Source organism: Centruroides sculpturatus, unplaced genomic scaffold (assembly GCF_000671375.1).
Source record: "Centruroides sculpturatus isolate CEXI.00-Female unplaced genomic scaffold, Cexi_2.0 scaffold507, whole genome shotgun sequence".
NCBI classification, from domain to species: Eukaryota; Metazoa; Arthropoda; class Arachnida; order Scorpiones; family Buthidae; genus Centruroides; species Centruroides sculpturatus.
This window is the reverse complement of record NW_019384717.1, coordinates 238,783-261,140: the sequence shown is the minus strand read 5'-3', so window position 1 is coordinate 261,140 and position 22,358 is coordinate 238,783. Positions and strand designations below refer to the sequence as shown.

At 31.4% G+C, this 22,358-nt stretch overlaps 1 protein-coding gene across 1 annotated transcript in view; it reads left to right on the top strand.

Moving 5' to 3' along the window:
- Positions 1-22,358, top strand: part of LOC111627947 — a 151,146-nt gene that overhangs the window by 79,896 nt on the left and 48,892 nt on the right. Inside the window, exon 2 of the mRNA XM_023371647.1 lies at positions 1,635-1,776. Within this exon, the coding sequence (XP_023227415.1) occupies positions 1,635-1,776 (142 nt within the window). The remainder of the gene's footprint in view (positions 1-1,634; positions 1,777-22,358) is intronic.

Sequence of the window (22,358 nt, the reverse complement as noted above, 5' to 3'; positions counted from 1 at the left end):
TTTTTTTTTTTTATTAAACTGTTTCTCCTTTATTGCTTCTACAAAAAACACTTCACAGTTGCAGGTTTGAAGCCATTACACGATAATTTTTATTTATTTATTTATTTTTTAATTTTCTCCAACCGAAAGAATACTTTTAATTGCTGAAATCTAAAAATAACAGCGCATAAGCCACAAAGAGTCAAATAAAGCGCAATTCCTATAATCTCGTCAGTTGCAGAATTTACACCTTAATTTCTCCGGGGTATTAACCTAAAATGTTTGCATTCACTCTATTAAACTCACAACAATAACACATACTTAAAAATAAACCATCGTTTCCTCTTCAGAAATTACGATTTTAACATTGTTCCTTCTTAAAATTCTCCTTCCCCCAGGAACGGGAGAAAGTCCTTTATACTAAACTGAAAATCACTTTACATTTTAATGAAAAACCAGGTTAGTAGAACAATTTATTTTATTCCTCAGTGGAACCAGTTTAGTAACTAATATAGCTCTGAATTAATTTAGAATCTGCAGTCAGAATTTTATTTTATTTTTTATTTATTTTTTATGATTATGATTTTCTCTTCTCTTTCTTATTTAATATGATAATTCCGTGAACGTTCTAGAATAAACTCGTATCTTATAAAATCAGCTAATGTTATAAATTGTTCAAAAATATAAACGGAAATGAGGAAGGAGAAAAAATCTATTAAATGTTATTTATTTATTTTTAACTTTTATAAATACAAAAATAGAATTTTATAAATATTTTTGCCATTTTTAAGGTTATTTATCTGCATGTGAAACCGAAAAGATTCTAGAATCGAATTCCTTTAAAAAATGTTGATTTCAACAGTTAATTGTAATTAACACATTTTCTAGAATTGTTTAAATTTTGAAAGCGAAACGAATCAATTTCAGAAATGAACATTTTTATCTATAATTAAATTTTCAAGAATAAAAATTGATTAGTTTTTAGTTAAAATTTTCCTTTGTGAAATTTAAAATATTCTTGAAAATTATGTTTATTACAACAATTAATTAATCATTTTAATTGTTGAAATTAGCACTATATGTAGACTAATTTAATTCGTTTATATTTTGTTTCTGAAATATGATATAGAAATGAAGAACTTTTTCTAGAATTAAATTTTCAAGAATAAAAATTGATTAGTTTTTAGTTAAAATTTTCCTTTGTGAAATTTAAAATATTCTTGAAAATTATGTTTATTACAACAATTAATTAATCATTTTAATTGTTGAAATTAGCACTATATGTAGACTAATTTAATTCGTTTATATTTTGTTTCTGAAATATGATATAGAAATGAAGAACTTTTTCTAGAATTAAATTTTCAAGAATAAAATTTTTGAAAAATTAGTTTTTTTTAAAAATTCATATTGAACCCATATTTTTGAAAGCTTAAAGTGAATAAATTATAGAAAAGGGGAGAATTAACACGATTTAACCACGGAAATATTGGAGTGATGCTTTTTATCTTTAGCTTTCAGACTTAAAACTGTTCTCATCATTCAGATGAATAAATTCTGTCGTACTTTTCTTGTCAAAAGGCATAGATAGAAGGGAACCGAAGAAGCACTCCATATAATTGTCATACTGATAGACACGAATCTTTTTTTTTTCACAGATACCTGTCAGTTTCCGGCAGAATGGACCGGTACTTGGTTTCAGAAAGGTGTTCAAGATCCAATAAGGATAGAAAACGGTACCATATCTACAAAAGGCGTTTGCAGGAAAGCAGACGGTGATAAATTTATTATCGAAAATAAGTAAGTATGGATTAATACACCTTACTATTGCTCTCCTAGTTGTGTTATTATTGTTTATTATTTTTGTTATATAATAAAACCTTGCGAATTCTCATGTGAGAGAATAAAGATACTTTCATTACGTCCCTGATAATTAAGAGACGTTTGATGTTCTGTATCATTAACGATACAATTAGGTAAGTTGAATGGGATGGATAAAATGAACGTGCGCTTTAATTTTCAATAGCTTCGTGTTTCTAATTTGTATAAATATAAGAGAAATACGTTACAAATGATAATTATCGTTAGATTTCATTGATAATACTTCCGCATTATCAAAACGTCATTACTGGTAATGATCTGTTTAAATCTGCAAGAAAGATTCAGGATATTTTGTAATATTCTTCAAATTATTGATACTGTTAATGCTCTCATGTAACTTACTTCTTTCTAATTATAATACATAATTGTGTGATGTTATTTCGAGTGGTTGCTTAGTTATTTTAATGATTAGTAGATACAGTAAACTCTGCGTAAACCGGATCGTACGGTACAGAGTGTCTTTTCTGGTTTGGCATGTTTCCATTATAAACAGGTTTTACAATATTGCAAAGTGGGTAAATGTTACTTCAGGAAGCAACTGCAGTTTTCTAGTGGACAGTGTTAAAACTCGCTTAGCTTACAAAATTTTAGGTATAATAGTGCAGAATAATGTACAGTAAAACTCCCGTAAGCCGGAATGCATGGTACAGAATATCTTTTCCCGGTTTGGAAAATTTCCGTTTTGAACAGGTTTTTTTTAAAACATAGAAAATCATGGCGTTCCGAAAGAAATTTCCCGTTTAGACAGGTATCCCTTTTCGACAGGTTTTACAGTATTGTAAAGTGGGTAAATGTTAGAATAGGAAGCTACTGCATTTTTTAAAGAGTTCTACATGTGGAAAGTGGACAGTGTCGTTAAAACCCGTAGCAGATATTAATGCAGAATAATATAGTAAAACTTGTCCAAACGGAACCCGAATAAAACGGAAACATTCCTAATGGGAAAATTCTTCGAAACGGAACGGTTTTCTATAGTTAAAAGAAATCTGTTCAAAACGGAAACCTGCCAAACCGGACAAAAATATTGGATACCGTTCGATTCCGGTTTAAACAAGTTTTACTTTACTGTATTTATATATATGGGTAATATATGAAGCTAACGCTAAAAATAAAAAGACAGAACCAAAAAAAAAAAAGAGAGAGAATTAAAGGTTCTGCTTGTTTAATTATCATAATACAAAGGGTACAAAGCGAGGACGTTAATCTTTTAAAGACTCTCATGTAATTTATATGCAAGTCACGTGACGACACCAACTCAGCAACGCAGTGACGTCACCGGCGACCTACTTTATACGGTTTAGAATTAACATTTATTAATATTCGAGAGGAGAAATTTTTATTGTGTTCTCTACCCCCTTCGTGGTGTATTTTGTTAGTTTCGGGTCGTGTACGCTGTTTTATTGTTTCACTATGAATAATCAAGTTTAATTTTTCGAAATTTTTATTTATTTTTTAATTTAAATTCACAAAATTTACTACGCTAAACCGAAATTCTTCCTCCTCCTATCCTGTTCATTCGTTCCTTTTTTTTTACAATGCGGTTGTATCTGTTATATATAACAGAGGGAAAGTACGGCAGTTGGTCAAAAAATAACCCACCCGAAATTTTTACAGTTTTGGACTCAAGGAATTTTGAAACGTCAAGAAATGCAAGAAATTCGTTTGTATGTGTGTGGGGGAAGAGTTTTTTTTTATCCACATCGAAGCTTAATAACATCTGTAGCTTTGGTCAAAAATTTCTGAAATCTTGCAGGTAGGTTTATATATTATAGGGATTGATGCTACTAAATTTTTGTAACAGAAGGTGGAGGAGTGGAGAGATACAGAGGGTTTAAAGACGATTTTACTTGTAATAATCATTTACAGTTTTTTATAAAACGCCATAAATCTTTTTATAATTAATAATATGGAAAGTTTTTAAATAAACTATCTCCTAACAGATGGCGCCACACGTAATTTTAACTTTATTACCGGGAAAGTTACGCAGTTTTTCTTTTTAGGTAGTGAGAAAAAATCGATAATAAGCGAATTTAATATTGATAAATTTGAAATTTATTCAATAATTTAAGTAAAATTTATCCGCTTGACCCGTTTCATCATTTCCAGTTTTTTTTCCTCCCAAGGCTTTGAGAAACGTGATACTAGAATTTATGAGTAAAGCGAAGATGGGATAATTGCTAGAAAACTGACATTCACTTAAAAAATAAAATAAAATAATAGAATAAAAACGTAGCAATGTAAATCCGGAGTAGAAATATCGCTCGAAAATATTATTTTCTAAATAATATTTATTTAAAGTAGTGTAATGAAAGCATCATTATAACTTGTTCCTGTAGTTAATGTAATTTTAACTGGTTCGAAGACTGCAAACTAAATTTATTAAATTCTTATTTTTTGGGATATTAAGGGAGGAAAGCTTAATAAAAATTTAAATATAAAAGCCAATAGTTTTATTAATAAAAATTTAATAAATAAGGAGACGATAAAACTCAACAAGCCATTAAAAACAGAATGGGAAAAAGGGAAAATTTCACATGAATGGTACTCGAGAAGTCAAAAAACAAAAATTTAATTGAAGTAGAAGTTCTGTCCGTTTAAACAAAAATAAATAATTAATTTCTGTTCTCTAATTACACTGCCGGCTTTTTAATGAATGCATAAACATATTTTCTTAGTGTTAAATACTTTGAATCGAATATAATATGCTACTGAACGATGCATACATTATTTTTGTTTCATTCTAAGTAATTCGCAAGTAAACTGTGCAAGCATTCCCAAAATTTATTATTTATTTAAGTAACTTACACACTTTTGCGGAAATGTGTCCTCAAACGTTTTTCTCAAAGACGTTTCGTAGGTTATACACGTTTAAAAAGGCTTCTTGGTAATTACGCTTGTAGTCTTGTATGAGGAACTGTACTTGGAAAACTATACTCGAACTATAAGTTACTCGTAATACAACACATGTACCGGTCGGTAAGAATGTAGTGTGTTTCTGACCGATATATATGTTATTTTTGATTCATTCTAAGTAATTTGCATGCAATTATGAAAGCATTTCCAAAATTTATTAGTTATTTACGTAACTTTGAAACGTTTGTGGAGACGTGTCCTCAAATGTTTCTCCCAAACAATTTTCTTACGTTTATACAGGTTCAAAGTGTTTTCCTGATCGTTACGTTTGTAGTTTTGTATTTGGAGTAACTACACTTGTAAAACTACACCCGAACTTTGTTTTAATTTTAGTTACTCATAATACAAACCTTTGAATTGGTAGTGTGTTACCGACCGACATATACAGTATTTTTGTTTCATTCTAAGTAATTTGCAAGCGAATTATTCAAATATTTCCAAAATTCATTAATTGTTCAAGTGACATCAAAATATTTGTGGAAACGTGTCCATAATCATTGTTTCTCAATACGTTTTCGTAGGTTTATACAAGCTTAAAGAGGCTTCCTGATCATTACGTTTGTAGTTTTGTATTATGAGTAACTGCACTTAATACTATAGTTCGGGTATAGTTTTCCTGTAATACACTTCTGCTGTATGTAATTAGTAATAATAACATATCGTGCACGATGCAGCAACGTTATGCATTTGCATTCGCATTCGCTCCATTGCAATATCGATTCGTTTTGTTCGATTGTTTGAACGTCATAAAGGAAAAGTTGGGACCCAGTTTCCTGAAAATGATATTACTGTTGATGTATATTTCCGCTTACTTAAAAGATTTGCACCGGTTATTATTATTATTATATATTTTTTTTCTACAATATTTCAAGTAAAATTTAATAAAACGTGCCGATTTACTTCGATTGGATAATTTAAATTCAAAATTTGAATTTAAATCGACCAATCTGCGTAAATCGTTTCAATTTCACATCTTTATTCGTTAAATGAGCGAATTTGTTTCTAGAAAAAAAGATGTTTTATATTCTGGAGGCAATTCTTTTCGGTTGTAAATTTATTTTATGATATAATATTTCCGGAAAAATCCATTTGGAAACTTTTAAACTCGTAACTTATACCACGCCCTTTTCGATGATTAGTCTATTCGAATTCAAATTGACCATTAGGAAGCGATTATTCTTATTTGATAAATTGTCCTGTAAAAAATATTGAAAGATAATAATGAGCAATTTAAAAAAATAAATTGCTTTTAGATACTAGAGTATAATAAAGAGACAACAAATAATAAACATTTTAAAGTCTGATTGGTTTATTCAAATTTAAATCGACCAATGGCCAGCGCAATTATCCACGGTATAAGTTATAGTTAATTAAAACCCAAAACGGGACTGGCATTAAAGTAAATTGGTTCCTACTTTCAACCAATGGTTAATTAGATCAAGCAGGGATCTTAATTAATTAATTCTAATGCAGAAATATAGGAAAATTTTGATCGAGTGCAAACCCCATAATTCACCTCTGTAACGTTTAAAGTGATGAAATTAACCAAAAAATGGGGAGGTGAGAGAATGGGATATGCCTTATTAATGCAGGGATAAAGCTGAAAAAAATGAAATAATAAAAAGACGATGAAGGAACAAAAAAATGAAGAGGGACAGCAACTTGCGGAGCACATCATTTATCAAACCAACGATAACTTTAATCTATCGACTGGCAACTTTTCTTATTTTATTAATCAAGAACAACAAGAGAATGCCATACGGCAATTGCATGCAATTTTTCATCCAGTTTCCGCACCTGCAATCTTTATCGATGAGTAGAGTAAGGTAATGTCTATCAGGTGTGGCGTTACGTCAGAGCGGCGGCAGCATCATTAATCCGCATTTTGTGTTCTTTGCTAAGTCATTCGATTAAGTGTTGTGTTTGCTCCAGCGACTGTATGATGGATTGGTATAGAGGTGCAGCAACACTTCTTGATGACTCCTTTAGAAGACTGTAGAAGCGCAGCGTGATTAAGAGAAGAGTCCTCCTAATCCCTCTTCTGATGAGGAATTTGCCATCTAATCCTAATCGTTTGACGTCATTAAAGAACGGTATAATGATTGGTTAGGGTATTATGCGGCACAGTTTTTATTTTATTTTTTTTATTGGGGGATTTTCTCGTCTTATAATTATTTATACGCCATATTGCAAATGCAGAAGATGGCTTTCTATTATGCTTTGCATATTTGGTTTCTTGGTATGAGATATTTTATTTAATGAAAGTTTACACGAATCTTCTTGCAAGGAAACTTTATGAGGGCTTTTTCTTTGCTTCGTCACGGAGAGACAAAAGTTGAATAATTAATTAGACTCCCAATTTAATTATATTGAACATATTAAGATTCCTAAATTGGAATTCACACATTTATTTATCTTCTAGATCTCTTTAATTCTCATTAATCCTTAATAGCACGACATGGCTCATTAATTCCAACTTTTTTTCCCCCTTTGTTTTTATGTAGGGATTCATGTTAAATTTTCACAGAGAATAAATCCCGTTCTTTCTAAATTCCGTAATAAATTTTTCTACAGATTAAACTTGGCATTCCAATTTAAGAAAGACTTTCCTATACATCGAATTCACTTAAAAAGTGTTTCGTGTAACATATTGCCCCTCTTCTTGTAGCATCGAGTGTTGGTTGCAGTCGTGTGACGTACACGACCGAGAAAGAATACATGCAACAACACACATTGAAGAGCCATTCTCTGTGGAAAGTTAAAAAGAATTTCTAATAAAGGTTCTAGCATCTCGATCATCAGACTCTCTAATATCATCTCGAATTCTTTTATAGCAGAAGATGCTCTTTAAAGTGACTCGGCTAGGGATATTTCTTTGAAGTGCCTTTAGACCATATAACCATTGGTATGTGGAGTAGAAAAACTTTATTCACTCGCATTAAGGTGACAAATTGTTTGTACTACCAAAGCACCACACTTCTCTTCTTCAAATGTAATAAAAACATTCCCCCCGAGTTCACTTTTTGACTGTTTAACAAACCTTCCTTCCCTGAGGGGGATGGCGTAGACAATTACAACTTCCATCACAGGATGGAAGAGTTCATTGTCTCCTGGCCTGCAATTTCGGCCATCTGTGGATTCGAGTCGTACTCTAAGCAATGGGTAGTTAATGTCGTATCGGATCGTTGGCCTTCAAATTTTACAGTTCTTCTCAGCTTCCACACGCCATTAGGAAGATATTTTACGCGGAAGAGAATGTTCTTCTGCCATCCGAACTCTAGCTCCATTACTTCTTGATGTCTTTGAATAAAAAATGGAGCTCCCTTGATTCTAATGGTATCCGGGCAATCCAAAAAATTCAATGAGTTATGAATTTTTTATTCGTTGAAAGAGCTGTTAATATCATTTTCTGGAGTGGAACCGTATGATTTTAGATGGGTGATGAGCTACTTTTTACCTCCGAGTGTTTTGTAAGGACCATACTTTCTTGGACCCGTTACAATCTCGGGTTATTACAGCATTGTTTATTATATCGTTGGGGTATTTACTATACGATTCCATGCTTTTATTATATGCATGTTTTTGTAGATATATTCAATATGCCCATTTTATTATTAGTGCACTTATTTTCGGTAGCAGATTTCAATTAGCATCACTGTAGACTTCTGGGCTGTGCTTGAGTTAAACTCTTGATGCTTTGAAGAACAGGTCTATCAAAACAATGGACTAAAAACCCGTTGAGTGTATTTACAATTGTGTTAGTAAACACAAGTGTTTTGTACCACAATTAAAAAGATTAGAAGCTGATTGACCTTGATTGATTGTAATTAGAGTTAAAAGTTGTGAGGACCAGAAAGAAGGCACAATCATGTGTTTTGAAAGGGTGACCTGCTGTCGAATGTCATTAATATTCTAGCTTCTGATTGGGCGAAAGACTACAAATTTGCTTTGGTTTAGGTTTATTTGTGTATGGCAACACGACACGTGGACTTCTGAGGGGGTGCCACCCGGGAGACTTTGTATGGGAAACTGGTCCCTATTTAGTTAAACGTGAATAAAGCACGAAAAACTCCATGGTTGCGTGATGTGAGCTCATGATCAACTACCACTGTTCGGTCGTGGGTTCACACCACTCTGGGCCACCGGTGGGCACACACATTCTCTACGTAAATGGACATTTTGACGAATCGCAAAACGTTATTTTTTTGCATTTGTTCCTATTGGTAAATTTAACAGCCAATAACAGGCGTTTAACCGGTTAGGAAATTTGTTATCGTCGATGCAGATTACTCAGAAGACGCCGTGTTTTAAAGTGGAACGAACCGACAGACGGAAATGACTGGCGAGAGCTTTCCGAACAGCTGGAAATTATTCTAGCGGCATACGGCACGAATGCAAAGTGGTAAAAAGTTGGAAAAATGATATACTTAATTAAATTAAAACAGTCTTAATTGTACCTGGTTAATACGTGGACGATATAACGAGGGCTGATTGGATAATTACAAATAGAGATTGCTAATGACTTCTGTGATCATTCATTTAGAAGGTAGAGGTAGTGTGCACTTTATAAATGCTGTCGAGTTTGTGGTTAGCTTCTATTAATGAGACTTTCACCAGTAATCCTTAGTAAAGTAATCAACCACCTACTGTGAGCAATTCATCAAAACCTTAGATGCTGCTTTGATAAACAGTTTAGTCATCCTTCTTTGTTCACCCTGCTTTTAAAAACCGCCACATTTTACGGTTAGAAAAAATGTCCTGTGTATATATAATCTATAAAATTTTTCTTTTATATTTATTCCCTTCTTGCAATTTCCTTTAATTATTATTATTTTTTTGTAATTTTTAAGCTGTTAGCAAACTTAGCGAGACATTGTTATACCAAATTTTTTTGCCTGGAAAATTTAATTTTTTAAATTAATTTCTTCTAAAAATGCCAAAGAACGTGGAAAAGTAACATATCAATCAATTGCTTCAACGTTTTTTAAGCGTATTTTTAAAGTCGTGAACGTTAACAAGCTGAAAGATGATGGTAAATATTTTAATATTTAAAGTAGCACGAGTATAAAAGGTCCGTTTGTTGTTGTTTATTTTAATTTTTATGTATTTAAAAAACCCTACTAGTGTAGTTTGCCTGTTCGATAATTCCAAAATCATTAGTCTGGTTTCTATACTCAGGGTGGTCTAAAAGTCAGTTAACCAGGTTAAATAACAGCCATCCTGTTCGGTGTTCGCTGTTCAACATTGGAAGTTCTGTATTTTACGTTTTATACGGCAAAAATATGGTCTAAAATTCAGTTAATCCGGCTAATTGACTGTTAGATATCCTGCTCAAAGTGTTCAATATTAATGTTCAACATTGAAAATTCCGTTTATATAGTGAAAAATGCGTTAATTCTCGATTATAACGAGCAGCTCACGGATCTTCATGTTGATTCTTTCACAGTTTCCTCTGTGCATTGTGATAGATTTTGGATCCCTTACACGTAAACTTGCTGTACTTAAAAATTTAGTTTTCTACGTGTTTCTATGATATACCAGAAGTGTAGTTGGTGTTTTTAAACTGATTCTACTGTTCTTCCTCCATAATTCTATACAACAGACGTGTTTGTGCTCCTCAGAAACGTAATTTTCAAACCGCACTATTCATGTAGGAATATTGATTTCCACGTTATTTATCATTAGCAACGGGGAAGTGTTTTGTGTATTTCTTCTCCCAACACCTGAAAACAGATGAGGCACACGGAAATTTAAACTGAGGCATTAACGAAGAGCACTTAGTTACAAATCCGTGTACCGATCAAGCTTACTTTTACATTGAATCTGCTGAAAAATAAATAAATTAAGTGCAGAAAATGTCGGCGTAATACTTAAAAGAGGGACCATTTAATCACTGGCAACATTCTAAAATCGCCGGAAACAATAGAAAAAAAAAACAAGAGAGAGCAAAGCGTTAATTAAAATATATAAAACGGAAAAGAATTTCAGGGAAATTTCTTGTAAAACAAGATGATGGCATTATATATTTTTACCTGTTTCATAAATTCTTTAAAAGGAATAAATGTTTTCTATTCGCTCCATTTCATTAAGTTGATTAATAGCATGTTTTAAATTAGAATAGTTGAATGTTTTCCAGATTCTATTCTTAGATTTTCATCACTCTCGGTCAATTGCTGCACTCACCTTCCAAATGACAAAGATTGCGATCGTTACAACTGACAAAGAAAAGGGAATACATAAAGGAAAAAGACAGCAAAATTTAGGTAAATCCAAAGATCTCAGAAGGGGGAGGAAACACGGTCGATAGAGGACAGGCAAACATACGATCTTTGCTCTCAGCCAGCCTTTGATATCTACACAGAATTGCTCCCAATTCAGCATCCAAGGCTTTACACTATTATGTTTTACTCGAGCATTTACATGAGAGCAAAGATCGTTTGTTTGTCTGTCCTTTATCGATCCGTAATCATTGTAGAAATCGAGGAGAGAAGCTCAGACAGATCGTTATAACTGGAAATTTATTATTATAAATACGCATGAGATCGAGTAAAATACGAAGAGATTTGCTCTTCTCCTTCTAAGATTGAAAGAGAATTCCAATGGGAAAATAACGTAGTAAAAGCAAAATTGGAAAAAGGCGAAGGATATAAATTTGATATGTTTTTTTCCCCTTCTAGATTCAAGACAGGTTTTTTATATTTTAAATTTGGATAGTCAAAAAAAAATTAAGCTTTGAGATTTTCCAATTCACTGTTTACTGTTAAGTTTGGAGCCTCAAAATGCTCTTTCAACGAAAACAGAGGGCCTCTCGACCTCTGAAATGCTCTGGCTTTCCTCTAAAGTAGGTGTAAGTAATTACTACCAAGGCCCCCAGTGGTCGAGTAGATAAAACCACAAAACCCTGGTGATATGCTCGCGCTTGGAAAACGGGCAGACGTTTTTCTTCGGGGAAATATTTTCTTATAAAAGATTGATTTGGGGCCTCCTGTCGTTGAGGGCCTTTCAGTTTTTGCCTACGCTCCTCCAAGCGCGGTTTACAAGTAAACCAAATCAAACCTATAAAGACTCTAGTAAATACGTATACCCCATCTCAGGAGGCCCTTTTGTTGTCTTTGGGATGAGGCCCGATCAAATTTTTAATTTTGGGCAGCTGTAATTTCTATTGTTTCGGGGTTTTTGTTATTTTAAACTGAAAAAAACCGTTACTCGAAATCGTTATCAGAATCTAACGATTTTTTAAAAAATCAAACAATTTTTTAGCCAGTTAAATTTTGATTTAAATAAATTTTTAACTGTTTAAAATTTTAAAAAATATATAATTTTGCTTATTAAAATATGCTATAAATTAAAGAATATTTTTTTTTGGTACTTTACTACTTTCAAAGGTATATCAAAATGGTAGAGAGAGATGCAGAAATTTTTGAATATTTTTCCCAAATATTTATTTATTTTTATAGAAAATTGTAATATAAAAATATATAACAAGTCGAAGAGGATTTTTGTACGAAACGTCGTCAATTGTAAAAGTTATTTTTAGAATTGTTCGAAAAAAACATTTTTTGTTGCAAAGGGACATCTTCGATAAACGTTAACCTCTTTTCCACATTTTCCTTTGGAAAGATGAAAGATTTCACTCGATTAACATTTATTGAAATGTTAGGCACCTTTTTCAGATTGTCGACTTGTAAAAAAGAAATAAATAAAAAAAACCTGCTACTTTACTCGACAAAATTTCGATTGTTGAAGCTTCCAAACTCTTTTGGATGCTGAGGAAAACGAGGATGCTGCTCGGGATGCGGATGGAGAATCGGATTTGAGTAGTGCTTACATCCCTTTTTCGGATATAACTCATCGATACAAAGGAGATTCGCGTACAGAGTTTTTATTCGATCAGTATTTTTAGGCTGTAGTTTTCAAATTGCATATCTATACATTTCCACTGTCTATCTGTCCTTAGTTAATCTCGAGAATGTACTGTAGTTAGTTAGATGAAAATCGAGACCAGATATGGAAAGCTTTCTTATTTGGTCTCGATTTTCATCTATATATATATATACACACATATATACATACATTCGTAACTATATACTAACATTTCTCGACAACGGAGTTAGATGACTGGCATGAGCTGTTATCAGGAGAAGCTTGATGTACAGGGGCGGGCAAAACACCATTAAAATCCAGACCGTATATGGAAAATATAGGGCCAAAGACCCCGTTTAACTATGTACGAAATTCCGGCGTGGTTTTATTTTATATTTTCCTATAATTTGTTAGGAGTAAGACCAAAACTTAAGGTGAAACATGCCTCAGAGTGCCTTTGCCCTTTGTGTGGCGCGAAATTTTAATGAAATTAACTGTAGTGGGTAGCATTGTGTTTACATTTAGTGGAGGATGTATTTAGGTGAAGGCTGATGATTTATTGAGTTAAAAGTCGAGCTTAGTCGTTATCGAAAACGAAGTTTTATTTGTTGAATTTGGATGGAATTCAAAATCAGATGGGAATTTGGAAATGCAAATTACACAAACAACACACGATCCCCCTTTGCTTTGGAGTAAAGACGAAGTGTTGAATTGAATTGATGCGACTCGGAGGTAACTCTTAACTACAATTTAATGCCGCTAAAGGGTTTTTTAATAATGGCGTAACGCTTCGTGTCTCCCGTGTGTGTTACGTCGCTTAGAGAGTTTCGAGATGGATGGGATGATCTATACGTTACGTATGTACGCTGTTTAACTCGAAAGGGGCGTTTTGGATATTGAAGAAGAGGGAAAAAAGAGATGGAGAAAAAAAAGAGAGCTGCGATAAACTGATGAGGAAGATCGATATGTTTTGTAGACGGATCATACGCGTAAAGATGCTGTTCGTGACGTTAAAACTTTTTTATTTTTCTGCTCTGTAACGTCATTTAATGGTGGCATTGAGAAATTATTGATGTATCCAATGTTTTATGTAACATTGGTAGAGATGCCTCTATACGTGAGCTACAACAAATACTGTATCTTCTCTTGTACCGCGTAAAGCAGAAATCTCAATAATAGAACTTTTTAAAAAGTGATAAATATTCAACTTATTTTTTAAATTTCTATTTACCATTATACCATTATTGGTACAACTCTCCTTTATATAAACGTAAGCACATATAGGGAGAGATGCCTAAAGTTTAATTAACAGTTTTTAGTTAAGATAGCAACTGCGAGGATGCGAATACCCTAAATTTAAACCGGTATTTTAAATATTGGGCATCTATTCCCACTTGGCATCTTTCCTTGATTTCAATACAGTTTAGAAGAGAGGCAAAATTAATAATTAGACAACTCTAAGAACGTATCTTATAATTTTTTAAAAATACAAAAAATGCGGGGCATCTTTTCCTCGATAAGTGGAAGATGACTTCAGAATTTGAATCGATTTCATTAAGTTAGGAAAAAATCGAAAAGAAAAACAGTTGGAACGTTACTAATAGAACTAAAGTATCAATTATCCTTTCGAGTATTCACCGTACACAAATTACGTGTAGGGTGTAACTTTATTATCATTAAGGATTAGAGGAAATGAACCAATTCTTCTTTATCCAGTCGAAAAATGATTGAATTCCGTCACGAAAAGTAGTCATTTCTATGTTTGATTTCTGGTTGAGAGAATACAATTTTGGGAGGGGTTCGACTTTCTTTCTATCCTCTACCTCTGTAATGTTTCATTAATTCACGTGGCTGACGTTTACTTCGGTTTATAACTCATGAATCATGGGAGAAATGCCATTTTGAAATAACTCCTGCACCTGGGGGCCGAACGAGAATTTAAATGAGAGTTTAGAAGGACCAAATCGTGCAGCTTGACAGGTTATTATAAGTCCAGTACTGATTTTATTATATATTTTTTTCTAGGATTAAGTGCTTTAGCGTATATATAAATATAACTTATTCGCTATATACATAAGAGCACATACAAAGAGTGTGTATCAAACAGAAGGATGGAGAATCTAGAGATGACATTTCTTGACATTTGACTTTAGTCTCTTGTTTAATATATAATCGTTATATACTGTATATAATCTACCTATTTATCGTGTTCTTATTATCTACAATATTTACATAATACGATATTAACCTACTTGTTACTTCCTTCCACTTAACGTCACTCACTCTGTATAACTTGTAGATAAAGGTAAAGTTACTCATTACACAAAGTAAAATTTATAGGTAATAATAGATATTTATTTCTTTAATCTTTATCCTACTATTTCGCCTCATTTCTTATCTACAGCTTTAACCTGTAGCTCATTTTCCTACCTATAACTAGCTATGGATAAAAGTTATAGGTACAGTACTATCGGTAGAACGGTTATAGAATTGTTGTAATATATAACTTGCCTTTCCTCACTATCAAATAATTAAATACGTAAAAGGTCATAAGCTATGGTGACGTGATTATTTATGGCCCATAAGAACTCAAACTATAGCATAGGGCTTCATACTCTCCCATCAGCTATAGACAAGGAGACCCTAAGTTACAGCTTAGGGTCTCCTTGTCTATAGCCTACTTCCTATCTGTGTCAACTTACAACCCTTTATGTATTAATCATTTTGCGCTTTTACTTATCACATACCTTAATTTACCTACGTACAATCTTTATCTACTAATCACACAGCTCACTCGATACCCACTACTCTTAGTTCCGCTTACTTACTATCTACAACCTACTTAATCTTTATTTATTGTCTACGGTCTTAACTACACCCTACCTATTTTTGAAGCTTACTTTATGGTTACGGATTTTCACTACCGTAAAAATCTTCCATGATAAATCCAGCAGTCCAAAATAGGTAACGTAAATCACGATTTCCTTAATGATAATGTCAAGTTTGTAGAAAGGAAAAAAGTTTCTAGAGACGAACAAAGTCCAATTAGAACTATATAAAGTTGGGTACTAAAAATAATTGCGCCAAGTCCCTAAAATTAGCACAGCAAATATAGAAAGAGAAATAATGGCATCCTTTTCATCCTATAAGAAAGAAAGTCTTGTGTAGTGTTGACAATTTGTTGGGCGATACCCTCACTTTGGTATTTGTCTTCTCGCTTGAATTCGTAGCTGTCAGCATCCCTCTTTACTCTACCTTGTAGAATCTTATTAACTGTTATTTTTTTTCTGTGTGGTACCATTAAGGTTTCATTAAAGCAAATATCTTTATACCTTCTATTGCCACTAAGATAAATTTTGTCTCGTTGACACGGAAGTGCTTTGCAATCTTCAGTTTAAGAGCCCTTCTATTATCTTAACACGTGTGATCGAGAATATGGGATCGGAATACAAGTGCCTAATGCTAATTTTAATTCCATTATACTGTAAAGTATTGATTTATTGAGAGTATCGAACAATTTGTATGTACTAGCTGCGTATGTCCGGTGTTGCTCGGGCTTTTGTTGAGGGAGTTTGGTGAGGTCGTGTTGGAAAGGATTATAAAAACAACGGTTTTAGTAACTAAAATGTACATTTATTGACCTGAATAAAACGGCAAAGCACAAAAATTGTGGGGCTTAAATTAAGTAGAGTGGGATTTCGGAGTGGTTGGGGTGAAGATCCCACGGTTTCTTTTCAGTGTCGAAGAATTTTCATGCCAAATTTGGTGTGGAGACGTTGAACGGTATGAAACCCTCTCCTAACGTACAGTACCTACATACATATTTTGACTTTTATATTATGAATATAATGTATATACATAATATAATGCGTTTATATATATATTCTGTATACAAATGTTATGTATATCTTCGTATATCATTAATCAATCTGCATGTTGAGTAAGTGCTAATTTGGTGATACTGGTAATATGGTGATAGTGTCTTCACAAAAATTCACCAGATTACTATTAGAGATAGCAAGCTAGGTTTTGTACCATTGATGGCGGGTAAAGTTCCTTAATCAATGGTAAAATTACCACCACAAAATTACTGATCCTTACCCTAAATCTATACATATGTGGATTGATTATTGTTCATTTTAAATTATATATAATGCGAAGAATCCATTATACATAATACATATAGGATAATTATGGACGATGGTGGTGAGCTTAATATAAAATTACTTATGATACTGTATTGTGATGATTAATATACTACATTATTTGATGTAATTTAGTATTAAGGTCATTCTTATATAATTAGATTTATACTTATGATTATGGCATAAAAGATAAATTAGTAGCAATTAATATCAATCATGGCGTATGAAATATAATATCAGTGTGTGGAAGAGGGAATGTGTTTTACCATAAAAATTCTATAACAACAAAGCTTAAACCAATCTGTGATAAGATAAAGGTGATACATCGAGGCATAAAATGCTGTGTGGGAGTAACTGTTTTATGTGTTCACTCGCAAGTCCGATTTTATGAAAGGGGACAAACCTGCTTTACAAGTGGAAAAATTTCTTATAAAGTATACCATAAATCAAAAATTCCTCTTTAAAATAAACTATATAAACAGTTACAATGGAAAAGATTCTTTATAAAGTGAATATAACCCATAAAAATTTACATTTATTTATTTATTCAAAAGCGAGAACAATGGAGATATTTAAAAGAATCCCGCCCTTTTGTACGAGTGGAAAAAAATTCATAAAATTCCGACCTTAATTAATCTAGAAATAACTTCACACAATCTCGGTTTATAAAAGACTTAAATCAAGTGAAATTCTTAAAGAAAGAAAATTCTTACGTTTCAGCTGACTCTTACAGAAAACTTTTCCAAAAGTGTGAAGAAACATCCAATTATAAAAAGATTTTATTTAAAAAAAAATTAGAAAAATAATGTTAAGTTCAATCCTCCAGAAATTCCTTGCTTAGAATTAAAAAAAACAAGAAAAAAATATATCTTTTAATCTGAAAAAATATGCGAAATAAAAATAAAACTAGAAGAAAAACTTTCTAAATCAGTATTTAAAACGATTTATTATTAAATTCCTTATTTTAAGATTTATTTTTCTTTATTGTTTTATAAGTTTTAACTGGCAGGAACCCAGCTGCAGCGCAGACATATGTTGGTGAGTTCATTCTAACGTTTTGGCAAGACGTCTTTGTCACAAATAGAGGAAAGGCGCGCAACTTGTAAATTATTCACGTGACATTTCTGGAACTTCTTTCACTTATTTCATTTGCTCTAATTATAGTTATTGGAGTGTTGGGATAAATTTTTCTATTCTATTTTTTCGCTTTCATCTCACATCACCAGCATACGTCATTTCTTCATAAGATGCTCTCTCATCGAAAATACGTAATATAATTCGAGATATATAACGATGCCAGTTAGTGTTGAAGTAGTAAAGGTGCCTTTTCATTATTAAAAGATCGAATCCCAAAACTGACGTGAGATACTACAAAATAAAAAATTGAATAGTATTGTTGTCAATTATTAATTATGTTCCTCTTGTTAGTACAAATAACGCTTTAGTTACTTTAAGTTAAACTGTAACTCTGGGTGTATTTATATACAAAGTATAACATTCGGTTAACGTGAAAAACTACGAGAGTTTGCTCCATGAAAAATTGTTTCGATCATGCAACGGTAACGTCTACTGACGTTTTTAACTCCCATGGAAAGTACCGTGAATATTTTTCAAAGAGAGTAGAAAAATACCGTTTTTTAATGTAGTTTAGACAGTAATTTGTTACCGGTAATTATTTAATTAAGTAGAAAATTAATAATAGAGTATGTGTGTATATATATACATACATACATAATGCAAAAAAATTCTTAAAATTAATCATACGCGTTTCAATTAACGAAAAGTAGTTCTCTAGTTTTTTCTTTTTGTTTAAAGCAAATTAATGATAATAGGAAGAAACTTTTTAAACAATTACTTTAGTTTGTAAAGTTTCTAATGGAAAATAAAAATAATAATTACACTTTTTTGCGTCATAATTATGATACACGATGAACAGTAACGAACTAATTTTCAATTGTAGTTACAGTAAAGTTCACAATTGAAAGTTTAAAGTCACGTGATTATTTATTTGTATTTTTAAAAAATATACCACTTTTTATCCCGTTTAATTTTATGACAAGATTATAAAAAGGATATAATTCCTAATTATCTAAAAAGTATGCCACGTATTCAATGCAATATATCTGTTACTGTAATCCTGTTATCTTCGAATGAGAAGGTATTATCTGATCATAAATTAAGCTTAAGTCTGTCACATGTCTAAATTAGAGAATGTTGCTCAATGGCATCCCTTTATATAAGCTTCAACGTTGCATAACTTGGATTAAAATAGATCACTTTCAACAGTGTCTATGTTAACATTTAAATGCCAAGATTGTTTTTTTATGTTATCTTGTTATTTTTTAAGCATAATAAAGAATATTTAGAGCCATACAATAAAAATAACGAAGGTATATAATTCTTAATCATCTAAAAACTTCTCTGTGTGTAACGGTGTTATCAATGTAATCGTATTATCTTGAAAAGCGAATTTATTTACAAATTGAACTTTATTTTTTCATGTCGAGATTTGGGATCTTCTACCTGTTGTGGTGCTTTTGTAATCCTTTAACTCCCCCAAACTGAAAGGGCCAGACTGATTTGTTACGGCCCTTTCAAACCACCAAATACTAATACACACAAAAAAAACAAAAAAATAAAAAATAAAAAATACGAGACTCCATGCTACAAGTTAATATATCACTTATTAACATTGCCTAGGTACGTTTAACACAGATAAATCATTCATTATCTGAAGAAATCAATCACTCGAAATCAACTACACCATCTCCTAACATATCCAAAGTTGAGGAAGTAAGGAATGATGATTACTAAACTTTACACTTTCTCGTATTTCAGATTAAATTACAATTCATGCATCAAATATTGAAAAATAATCATGTAATGGTTCTTGTTTTTCTTTTCCTTAGTTTTTAAGTGTTCCATTACTCTGTTTAATATTATTAAAGGGTTTTATTGTGGTCAATGCCTTTTAGAGCTGCATACAGATGTAAGCTCTATCATTTGCATACGCAGCATCCTTATGCAGCTCGGTTCTAGTTAGAAATATTTATAAATCATAAGATGTACAAGTCTCTTTTTCATTTTCAATAATAACTACGACAAAAGTTCAAAGGGTGAGCACGAGCCACTCTAAACCTCTGTCATTTTCAATACTAACACACGTATTGTAGACGACACATACTATTTTCAGTAAGAGTGATATGTATGCCACTGAACAGACGAGACAGACAAGGTTCAGCAATAATAACACTGAACCTTGACGTCTTGTGCAGTTGCTAGAACGTCAGAAAGAACGTATACCTCTTCTAAAAATCTCTGAATAATTAAGAAGGAAAACATCACCAAAGCATAAAAAAGTCATCCTCTCTCAGAGGGATTTGCAGAGGAAATTGGAGTAAGGTTGTAAAAGGCAAATCACACGAACGGTAAATGGCCCGTCAAAAAAAGAGGAAAAAAAATGTAGGGGAGGAAAAAATTCCTCTTCTTTCCTTCGCTTCTTACACGGGGGAACTCTCATTTCTTTGCCACATCTTGAGATGTTTTCAAAGTGTCTCTTCCCCGTGTGTAAACAACATGATAATTAAATATATCACGTCACGTGATAGCTCTCCCTTCACTCCTGCTTTCTAAAACTTCCCCACAAAGTAATTACTGTATATTGTAGACGACATGTTTGTTGCTTTTATAGCAATGATATTGATGGGGTATACGTAGGCGAATCACCTTCAAAAATTAAAAAAGAAAATTATATTTAGATAACAGAGAATCTTTTTAAACAATCTTTTCAGATGCATAGTTTATATTTATAAAGAATGACATGAATTTATGTTATTAAGAGAGTTTAAGAAATGTTATTACTGTAATAAAGTTTTAAGTTGACAGATTTCAGATCGTTTATTTATTTATGTAAACGTCTCTCTAAGTAGAGTTTCTATTAAATTTCCACGCTTATAAATTAAAAAAAAAAATTCGAGATTAAATCGCCCAAAAGGAGGAGAAATATGCAAATTAAATTTTAAAATACTTCTTATGTATTGGATAACGATGATTTTTCTTGCAATCATGACCTAAAATAGTGTGTAAAATAGTAAATAATAATAAATAGTAAATAATAATAAAACCTTAACTTGCACTGAAAATGTCAAACCAAAAAAGGTTTATAGAGACTCTATCATTTAAATTTTTAATTCACGTATTTATTATATATTGATTTTAAACGATTTATTTACAATAGTTAAAAAAAATTCTGTCTCAGACTAACAATCATTTATTTATTTATATAAACGTTTCTATAAGTAGACTTGTAGCAGATATTTACACTTTTAAACGAAGAAAAATTGAGTATAAATCTACGGAAAACACGAAAATATGCAAATTAAGTTTTTAAATAATTCTCATCAACATTTATTGGCTAATGATTTTGGTTCGATCAATCACGACGCGTAAAATCGTACAGAACTTTCAAACCGTAACTTACACTTAAAAACGTCAAACCAAAAATGTAAACAGGAACATTCTCATATAATTTAATCCGTTTAACTTCACATATTTATCGTATATTTTAACAATTTATTTTTACTGCATAGTTTTATACGTGTTTAATATTTATATTTTGATAAGCAATAAAAATTTTTACTGCGTTAAGAGTTTTTTAAACTTTTCTGAAAAACATTCGCCCTTAAGAAAACGTTAGAAGAAAAAATAAAAAAAAATAAAAAATAAATTTTAAATTTAATATTTTACATTAAGTTTTGCAGAATGCGATAAAGATGTTTCCTTAATTCTATCTTTACTGCTTCTGATAACAACAATTGATAACTTGTGGACTTTCAGCGAGGCAACCCAACACAAACAAATCTCTATAAATATATATCAGTCAACAAGAATGAACCACTTCGAAAATTAAATTTAATTTTTTTTCCTTTTTTTTGCATAAATATTGATTTTGTTGGATAGAAAAATAAAGCGAAACAATTCAATGAATACTGTAAACAACTCGTCTTTTTTCATTTTCCCCCCTTTTTTACACGCGCATTATACATCGCTCTCCTTACTTTCAATCCTGCAAAATTGAATTAATAATGTCATATTGCTGGAAAGGGATTTATATATATATAAATATTAATATATTCATACCTGAAACCTTTTTTAAAAATATATTTAATATTTTAAGGTAAAATTTCTGTAAAAATATTTTGATTAATGTCTTATTTATTTTAATTATTATTTTCGTATTATTTTTTTTTAATTAAAAATATTGAAATATATTTATTCCGTTATTATAGTTAATTGTTAAACGAAACGATTTTTAATGTGAATTTGAAATTGAATTTATTTTAAATTGATTGGATGACGGATTTCTTCCTTAACCAATCAGAGCGAATAAAATTGCGAATAATTTTGAAACCCCAACTTTTACTCTAAATCCTGGACAAAAAGTTTGTAGGGGAATAATTTCTCCGTATTATATATATATATATATATATTTAAAATTTATCTATATCGCACAGTTTTATAATTATATCTTGTTTTAAACCTATTTTTAATAAAAAAAATTGAAGTTAGTTTTTAGTTTGT